This window comes from Microchirus variegatus (assembly GCF_963457635.1).
Source record: "Microchirus variegatus genome assembly, chromosome: 14".
NCBI lineage: Eukaryota > Metazoa > Chordata > Actinopteri > Pleuronectiformes > Soleidae > Microchirus > Microchirus variegatus.
The window spans coordinates 2,720,666-2,730,188 of NC_139815.1; the positions used below are offsets into that span (position 1 = coordinate 2,720,666).

General features: G+C 39.9%; 1 protein-coding gene across 1 annotated transcript; it reads right to left on the reverse strand.

Moving 5' to 3' along the window:
* Window positions 1-1,908: 1,908 nt before the first annotated feature.
* On the reverse strand, window positions 1,909-8,810 carry mthfs (5,10-methenyltetrahydrofolate synthetase (5-formyltetrahydrofolate cyclo-ligase)). The gene is made up of 3 exons (XM_083901156.1): window positions 8,516-8,810; window positions 6,837-7,101; window positions 1,909-3,420 (listed from the first exon to the last, which is right to left on the reverse strand). The coding sequence occupies exons 1-3, from the start codon at window positions 8,624-8,626 to the stop codon at window positions 3,194-3,196; spliced, it is 603 nt and encodes a 200-aa protein (XP_083757282.1). The 5' UTR covers window positions 8,627-8,810; the 3' UTR covers window positions 1,909-3,193.
* Window positions 8,811-9,523: the final 713 nt, after the last annotated feature.

Genomic DNA, 9,523 nt, shown 5'->3' on the forward strand with positions numbered 1-9,523 from the left:
GCATTTTCTCCCTGATAGTATGTATAATGTATGTCTGTATAATGGCATTTAATCACATATTCACAGCTGGTGTTGTTAAAAAATGCGTACAAACCCTGAGGCTGTTGTCGACATCAACCAAACCTAATTGGAGTCAGACAGACCTGAAGTCCAATCAATGAAAGAAGATTAGTGACGACGGCGACAGCTGCTCGGACTTGTATTAATGACTCCAAAGACGCACGACACTGAATTTGTAATCATGTAAAAAAGCAACAAAGGTCTTTAAAATGCTTTGCCTGCAGATGGTTGGTCTACGGAGGAGAGTGGACGTGGTTTTAAGTTTGTTAATGAACACGGTGACCTTTTTCAACCACGTTCATGGCGTAAACCAGCTGACGAGACTCTTACTGACTTTCAGGAATAGTCCAGAATAAGTTTAATGCCTTTCCCCAAACACGTTTGACAGACTTTTCCAACGGGAAACTGAAGCTTTGTAACCGCATCACTCTTCCGCACCAAAGTCCATAGAGAAAATCTGCAGTTTTACACCACAGCATTGAGGAGATTTAATCCACTGCTGTCCCTGTGAATAACTTCAAATGTGTTATTTTGTGACTTTGGTGTTTGACATTCTTTGTCCAGATGTATTTCAGTGACTCAAACTGACCACACGAGGCAGCAGTAGACCAGCAGCTCTGTGTGTCTCTGTGAGCTAAAAATGCCGATTTTCTCTATGGAGATTGGTGCAGGAGAGTGAGCGGTTTACAAAAGAAAAGTTTATGTATTGATTTATCTCCCCTCTATGGTGTGTTGATTTTAAGCTACTGGTTTGTTGTTTTTTTTCTTTGTTTTTTTATGATGTTCTTTTAAGAATACTTTGTGTACCAGTAAGGAGAATAAAGTATATGTCTGTCTGTCTGTCTGTCTGTCTAACACAGAGTTAAAGCAGTGAACACATTCTTCGACTCATCATTATCATTCATATCATATGCTAGAAGAGCTTCTATATCATATACATTAAGACTTTTACTTATGTAATATGTACTTTTACGCAAGTTACCCTTTAAGGTACTTTATACAAGACTTGTTTTGTTAAATTGAGTAAAGAAACTGCATTGTTTTCCTGTAAAAAAAAAAAAAATTACAGGAAAAAAACACTTAATCTTCTTTAAAAATGACCATGATTTCAACTATTATTCTTTTTCACTAATTTTTAAATGGCTAGTGTAAAGGGGAGGGGCTACAGTTAGAATGAGACGGGCAAACGATCTGTCCTATCTCTCCCGGAGTCGCTGCTTTTGTTTTTTTATGAGAATATTATTTTTTTCTTTATTTCTTTATTCTTTGCTCTGTTGCCATGGCGAGGCTCAGTCGAGAGCTATTTCTGTTGATGGTTGCAGTCGTCGTCCTGGGCCTTGGCATGAGCCGTTATTCCACAACGGTGGAGTCACGGTCACAGTTAGAGTTTGCACGGCGACAAAGAGAGTACGCGATTTTCTGACAAGGTTTTCATATTTTAGATCATTTTTTTAGCTCGTCCTCCAAAGATTCAAGCTGTTTTTCCTGATGATTCATTTCTTTTTTTCTTGTGGATCGATACACACACACATATCAGAGATATTAGATTATTTTGTCGAGTGACTCAACTTTAGTTTGGACTTTTCAGATGCCAAAGATCATTTTGTTAGTTTTTGTCTTCTACTGTCACCTCATTACACAACCTACAGCTGTACGGTAGAGTTGCACTGTGTTGTCTTATTCAATAAAAGTACATGAATAGAACTATATTTGCCGTCAATTTTTAATGTTGCACCAGGTTACAGAGGTCCAAATGTTGTAAAATGTGCCGCATTAGTTCTGTGAAAATGTCTTTCATAACCTTTCAGTCAACAGATTTCCATCACTGATGTGACAGTTGATCTTTAAGTGGATTCAGCGCTGGCAAATGAGCAAAAGTCCCAAAGAGTTTGAAAGATCTGGACTCAGGACGTCAGATACGAGACGGCTAATGTCCTAATTATGGTTAATGGTGAACGAGAAAATCAACCAGAGCAGAGAGGATGAGAGGATGAGAGTGAGGAGATGAGAGTGAGGAAATGAGAGGATGAGAGAGTAAGGAGATGAGAGGATGAGAGTGAGGAGATGAGTGAGGAAATGAGAGGATGAGAGGGTGAGAGTGAGGAGATGAGAGGATGAGAGTGAGGAGATGAGTGAGGAAATGAGAGGATGAGAGAGTGAGGAGATGAGAGTGAGGAGATTAGTGAGGAAATGAGAGGATGAGAGAGTGAGGAGATGAGAGGATGAGAGTGAGGAGATTAGTGAGGAAAGGAGAGGATGAGAGTGAGGAGATGAGTGAGGAAATGAGAGGATGAGAGTGAGGAGATGAGGACAAGAAGAAGATGAGATTAAGAAGATGAGAGGATGAGAGTGAAGAGATGAGTGGGGAAATGAGAGGATGAGAGTGAGGAGATGAAAGGATGAGAGTGAGGAGATGAGAGGAAGAGATGAGAGGATGACAGTGGGGAGATGAGAAGATGAGACTAAGGAGATGAGAGTGAACAGATGAGTGAGGAAATGAGTGGGTGAGAGTGAGATGAGAGGATGAGAGTGAGGAGTTTAGTGAGGAAATGAGAGGATGAGAGTGAGGAGATGAGAGGATGAGAGTGAGGAGATGAGGACAAAAAGAAGATGAGACTAAGGGAATGAGAGGATGAGAAGAGTGTGAGACTGAGGAGATGAGAGGATGAGACTGAGGAAATGAGAAGATGAGCCTGAGGAGATGAGAGGATGAGATTGAGATGAGAGGATGAGAGTGAGGAGATGAGAGTGAGGAGATGAGAGTGAGGAGATGAGAGGATGAGACTGAAATGACAAAAAAAGAATATGACAGACTGAGTGAATTACAGTTAAATCCCACAGAAAAAGCAGACGCTCTCTTCTCATCCTGGACAAACTTTATGTTCCATATCTTCAGTTTCCACATTGGCATCAGCGACACACACACACACACACACAGGTCCAGCATTATTTTATAACACTCACATTTGTTCTGGTCTGACAAGCTGCAGCTCAGTGTTGCTTCTTGCACCTTTAATGGTGTCTGTATTTAGGTCAATGTAAAGTGTCTCGTTAGTTCCAGTCGGGCTGTTCTTGTTTTAACGAATGCAAAAGTCTGCGCTGTAAAAGTGTGCAGTGCTGTTCAGTGGAAGTTTTACTCGTCGCCCTCGTACAGGATTTCGTCAATGAGCACATCGTTGTCATCCACAGGGATTTCCTGACACAGCTGCTCTTTGAAGGCCAGAGCAATGGTGTAGGGTTTTCCTTTCAGGTGTTTGACGCAGCGCTCCAAATAGGTGTCATAGTAGCCCCTCCCCCGGCCCAGACGATTCCCCGATTTGTCAAAACCCAGGCCTGGCATCAGGATCAGGTCCAGACCTCCTGGATAATGAGAGCAGATGGATCAGTGGCACAGGTCTGGAAAAAGATGAATCCCTTACCAGTAACCAGCCAACCAACTTAAGTATTTATTTAATAAGAAAATCAGAGGTTAAGTTGTAGAAAATTCTGTGAAATCTTCTCAGTAGTTAGAGAAAACAAGCAGTGGGCTTCAAAGAAACTCTGTGCAGCTCAGACTCTGGTTTGGGTCGGGAAACAAAAACAGAAACCCTGCCGGGGAATTGATTTGTTCTCTCTGGTAAATGAGCTGCTCTGAACCTCTCAGATTCTCTGTTGTGCACAAAGAAGCTCTGTCTGACTTCACGTTATGCAAGTATTATATTATATTATATTATATTATATTATATATATGGGTCAATAACATGACGTGCATATTTTTGTGAACATTCTCTCTCTTTGAGCAGAAGAACATTCTCTCTCTGAGCAGTTAACTAAAGAGATCAATTCATCTGATGCATCGGTTATTCCCTTGCAGCGCTAAAGCGTCTTCTACACAAATATTGAGACCACGGAGTGAAAACAATGAAAAGTGTGCTCTGCTCTTAAGAGTGTCACCACGTTTTATTAACATCTACCCAGATCACCTGCACTTCATCAGGACTGTACTCGATCCTAATCATAAAGATGTAACGTTATGTGAAGTGTTTTTGAGGGGTAGGTTTAACTGATGTCTAAAACACATGTTACCATTTGAAATGAAAATGATGTCATAACCAATATTTGTCAGGTGGTGCAACCAATTCAAACCAATAAATGACAAGTAAAAGTGACCAAGTGACCTTAAATTATTGTTAAAAAATGTCCAGGGTCATGATAAAAATAATAATGAATGTGTATATATATATACATATATATATATATATATATATATATATTATATGTAAGAAAACACATTACACAATATTTAGTTCTTTTAAAGTGCTGTAAAGATAGGGAAATTGACGGTGGCTTGCGTTTAGCACCAATTTAGTGCTGGGCACATTAACGGCGTCAACTTTAACGCACATTAATGCGTTTCCATGACGACTGACCAGAAAAAGACATGCGGGACGACGATGTTTTCGTGACTCCCGATTGTTCAAATGAGTCTCTAAAGTAATGCTAAACTTTAAAAACAGAGGCACACATACTCATATAGTATGCTGGTTATTTGTAGCACTGCTCTTTTAGTTTAATAAACAGACCGCTCCAGTTCGACCTGTAGGCGTGCTAACAGCGCTAAAAGAGCTAACGCAGCTAACTGGTAAACGGTGCCTTTACTCTGGTGCCGCGGTACGTAAACATGATGTCATGCGCTGCTTTTTCCAGTCAGTTATCATGAAAACGTGTTGTGCGTTAACGTTGACGCCATTAACGCATTAACGTGCCCAGCACTAGTTATATTTAAGCTTCTGACCATTGGTTGGCAGCAGACTTTTTGACAATGAGTGTTTGTGCATATTGTATTGATATTCACGATCATTCTAGTATCCTAATAAACCATATTGTCGTATGGAGCAGAATAGAATATTTTGTTGTAACATGTACAATGAAATTGAGCACAGTCCTTATAATAAGCACAAAAGAAAAAAGGTGGCAAAAATATTATTAATAATCCTAAAGGATCCAATATATTGAAATAAAATACATTAAAAAAAAGAAACTATTTTCTAAATTTTTGCACGATTTTTCTTTTTTTTAGTTCAGTATCAATACCAAGAATATGAAGAATCAGACATAATCTTTCACTGCAGCAGCTGAAATACTGTATGATAAACTCAGCTTTTGTAGCCCACAGGGACGCAGGAGCTGCTGGTCTACTGCTGCCTCGTGTGGTGAGTTTGTGTCACTGGGGTGAACCTGAATGAAGGATTTAAAACCATCATCATTTGAACTCACTGAAGGAGGCAGCAGTGGATCAGCAGCTCCTCTGTGCTGTGACGTAAAATCGATCATTCACTTTTGAGCAGAGGAGTGAGCGGTTCACAACGTGACTCAGCTGAAGCAAATCTGAATACATCAGGTCAAAGGTGAGAAGCTCAGTCACCTGTTCATACCATAAAGTCAACAGTTTACTCCTGATCAAACCTGATGAACGCCAACACAGGAACACCAAAGTCACATGTCTAAACTGGATGAGTAACCATATGAGTTCTTCTCTCAGAGGAAGAGGGTAAACATTAAGCATGAAACAACAGCTCCATCTGCTGGTAAACCTGTATCATTTCATTCTTTCTCCACAAAAAGACGACATATATATGTATATATATATATATATATATATATATGTATACACACACATATGGATACAACAACCTGTATGCAAGTTTAAGTCCTTCGTTTCTCTGTTATATGTATCCCAAACTTTTTGCAGGTTCTTAAAGTGAGCAATATAAAATAAAAAAAATACAGGTACAAGAATAAATATAGGTTTAAAATCTGCACAAATACAGTTAAATACCATAAAATACACTTGCCTTATCCACACGTTCATGTTATTCATGAAAAGTTTTGACGTAAACAGAGCATCGCTTCAAGAAATGACTTCACACGCACTGTAGTACATATGCCAGGCCTGTAGGTGGTGCTGTGACACGGCGCATGCCAGTTGAAAAGGTATGATTTTGGGGGGTTTTGCAAAGAGAGAAAAATTAACAATAGTTTTCCGCACAAATACATCTTTTAACATTTACTTGCTGGAATAAAAGGCTAATTTCATGTGGTAAAACGGCAAAGTGGTAAATTTTCTAAAAATTATTTTCCCTTTTGTTCCATTTTTAAAGGAATAGGTTTGTATACCCTTATATAAAGTTGGCATAGGTACACATTTTGTCTTGCCTTTAGATTTAATTCACTTTGTACTTTCTCTGATGGTCAAAGAGTACATTTCTGGCATCTCCAAGCTAAATATTAGTGAGGGAACTATATACGATAGACAATCATATAGCAATACATCACAATATCTGTTTAACTGAAGAAAACAAAAAAGTTGATGTGAAGTGCAGGACATCTCATTTTCAAAGAGAACAAAGCGCATAAAATCAATGTTTTGAACGTGGATGAATGCATCTCTTAGCATAGCATTCTCCGCCATTATCCCGCTGTAAAGTCCCTCTCCTTCGGCCAGGTCACTTCCACCCAAGTTTCCCCTCATTCATTTGTGCAGCGCCACCGTGAGGAGACATGAAGTAGTGGCGTGTTAAGCACGCCTTAATTAGTTAATCAAAATATCGATATTTGTCCTGGCGTAACGATTATCGTATTGCACGAGGAAGGATAACGATAGATATTTTGATCCAACCCTACTACAGGTACAGATATTGTTCCCCATCTTTGAGTGTGTGTGTGTGTGTGTGTGTGTGTGTGTGTGTGTGTGTGTGTGTGTGTGTGTGTGTGTGTGTGTGTGTGTGTGTGTGTACCTGCAGCCAGCGCCTCCTCTCTGCTCTCGTCGTCGTCCGCAGGCTGTAGGATGTTCCAGGACGTCAGAGGCAGCGTCTCCATGTCCTGCAGACTGTCGAGCTTCAGCATGTCCATGTGACTGTTGCTGCGCTCGTATCTGGGGATGAAGCAGCTTTTGCCGAATTTGAACGCGTCCTTGATGATTTCCTCCGTGCGCACTTCATCGTTCATGCTGAGAAAGAGCGCGATCCGCTTACTTGACACGTACTTGGGGTGCTGGAACAGCTGCGAGGAAATGCAGAGAAAAGAGGACGTTAGACACCTGAGACAAAGTTAAATAAATAAATAAATGGCATTATTCTATCTATCTTGGGTCTTATCTGACTAGGGAAGTAACCTAAACATTAATGGACTGTTTATCAACGCGATACCAAATAATAACTAATTAAGGAACGAGAAAACACGACAGTAAACTGTGTTGGGAGCAAAATAAAAAGGACTAGACAAAAACAACTTCAATATTTTTACCCTTTTCTCCATTTATTTCCTTCGAACTACATATTTTTCTTTGCTTCTGTAAATGTGATGATGCTATCAATGTATTATTTGATATCAATGGGAAAGTACACAGATTATGATAAGTGTTCATAGAAAAGGATGTCTGATGAAGAGAGTAAATGTACCGAAAAACATTTGAATATGTAAGCTTTTGTTAAGTGGTTGAATCTATTTGTTTTGATTTACAAGTGAACTCCTCCTAATTTTCTCGTTGAATGGTATATATTGATTTAAGGATTCATTAACCAATTTATAAGAAATGTAGTATATTCTCAGCTGAACAATCATTGACTAAAGTCATTATCAATATTTCATGGACTCTTGTTGTCATAAATAAATAATGGCGTGTTCTTCAGGGAGACAAAATGACAGTTTGATGCGGGGGGCCCAAAAGCCCTTTGAAACGCCCCTGGTACACTACAATCAAAGTGAGTAATGATTAATATTCATGTTATTGTTCCTGACAATAATGACTAGGGCTGCAACTAACACGTATTTCCATGATAAACTGATTCGATTAGAACCAAAATCACAAGTTGTTTTCATTTTATACAAAAAAAATTAATTGGTTAATGATCGATTAATCGGTCATCAATATAATGACGTCACATCGTAGCCTGTCACGTGTCTCCGTTTACAGCTGCACGATTCAAGAGCGTTGACTCTCAATAAGCCAGACTCCATTCAAAAATAGTACCATTTAAAGCTTGATTTGATGATTTTGTTACAAAATGCGAACGGACAGCTTGACTTCAAATTTCTTAAGTCGTAGCTAGACATGTTTATAAATTCGGCATGGTTTATAAAGACCAGAGTCACTTTACTTTTACACTAATATCCATTTTCAACGCTGACTTACACCGCGTTTACCTCCATACTGACAGTTGTCAGAGGGGATACAACAACATCTCGAGCGCTTCGTGTTACACCAGTTTCTAACATTTATTTCAACAGTGAGCGTGAAAACATTTTATTGAAGTTCTGTCATTAGTGTGTGGACGTGTCACTGAGGGGGAAACTGTTTTGCAGCGTCACGTGTTCAACTAACGCTAGCAAAGCTAACAGCTTATCCGCACCGTATTTTGGGGGGAAATTGTGAAAGTTCCAGCCAGACAGTCGCCCTCCTCTGGTTTCTCCTTACCTTCTGTGAAACAATCAGAGACTGACGTAGTTTCTCCTCGTCACTCAGCGCCGCCACACGCCGCTTTATCTCTTTCCTTAGCGCTTGTTTAGCAGCTCGCAGGGCCGCCATTTTGGCTCTGTTGCCTGTGCGTGGAGCCGACACTGGAGTCAAACAACGACCAGACGCCGCGCTTTAAAACAAACACGGAGCTGCGTCAGCTATAAGTGAGTTTTGAGGACGTGTTTGATGTGAGAAACGATTTCAACATCGCGATATCGGCATCAACTTTGGACGAGTTAATCAGTGACCACCATGGATGGTTAAAATGTGGACAGAGCACCGCCCCCTCTGCGTTGAAGACGGTTGTGTCATGGTGGCCACCGTGGGTACTGCAACAAAAATATTCATGGGGCCCAAAAAGCAATTTTCACATTGACCACAATAGTAAACGAGACGACTATAAACGTGTCCACAGGACATCCCGAGACATGGACACGGGCTTTTATATATCTTTGTATTCTATATTTTTAATTCGTGGAGTTTCATATTTGACAAATCTTCTGAAATGCCACAAAAAACCCCAGAAAAATCGTATTTCCCAGAGTGACGTCACAGCTGTGTACGAGCACAGCAAAGCGCGGTCATGTGGCGTCTCGGGTTACTTTTTTTATTATTATTATTATGACAAAGCAGGTTGTAGTTATTTATTCGTCGTTCACTAGCATTTATTTATTATTAATATATTATTATGATCATTATTATTAATAATAATGATCATAATAATAATAATAATAATAAAAACAGCCTTAGGTCATTTAGGACCAGAGAAAATGCCCAGGGTCATGACTCGTGTCTGATGAGAGTGATCAGTGCCTTCAGTATATTATTTCTGCTGAGTCATCTCCCTGCCCGGTTCACGTTGTTGGATTAGGGTGGATACTAAAGGGCAGTGTGTGATTGGTCGTGCAGTGGGAGGCGGGTCTGTCAAAAGTTAAACATCTGGAAGTTGTTACTGCAGATGCTTGT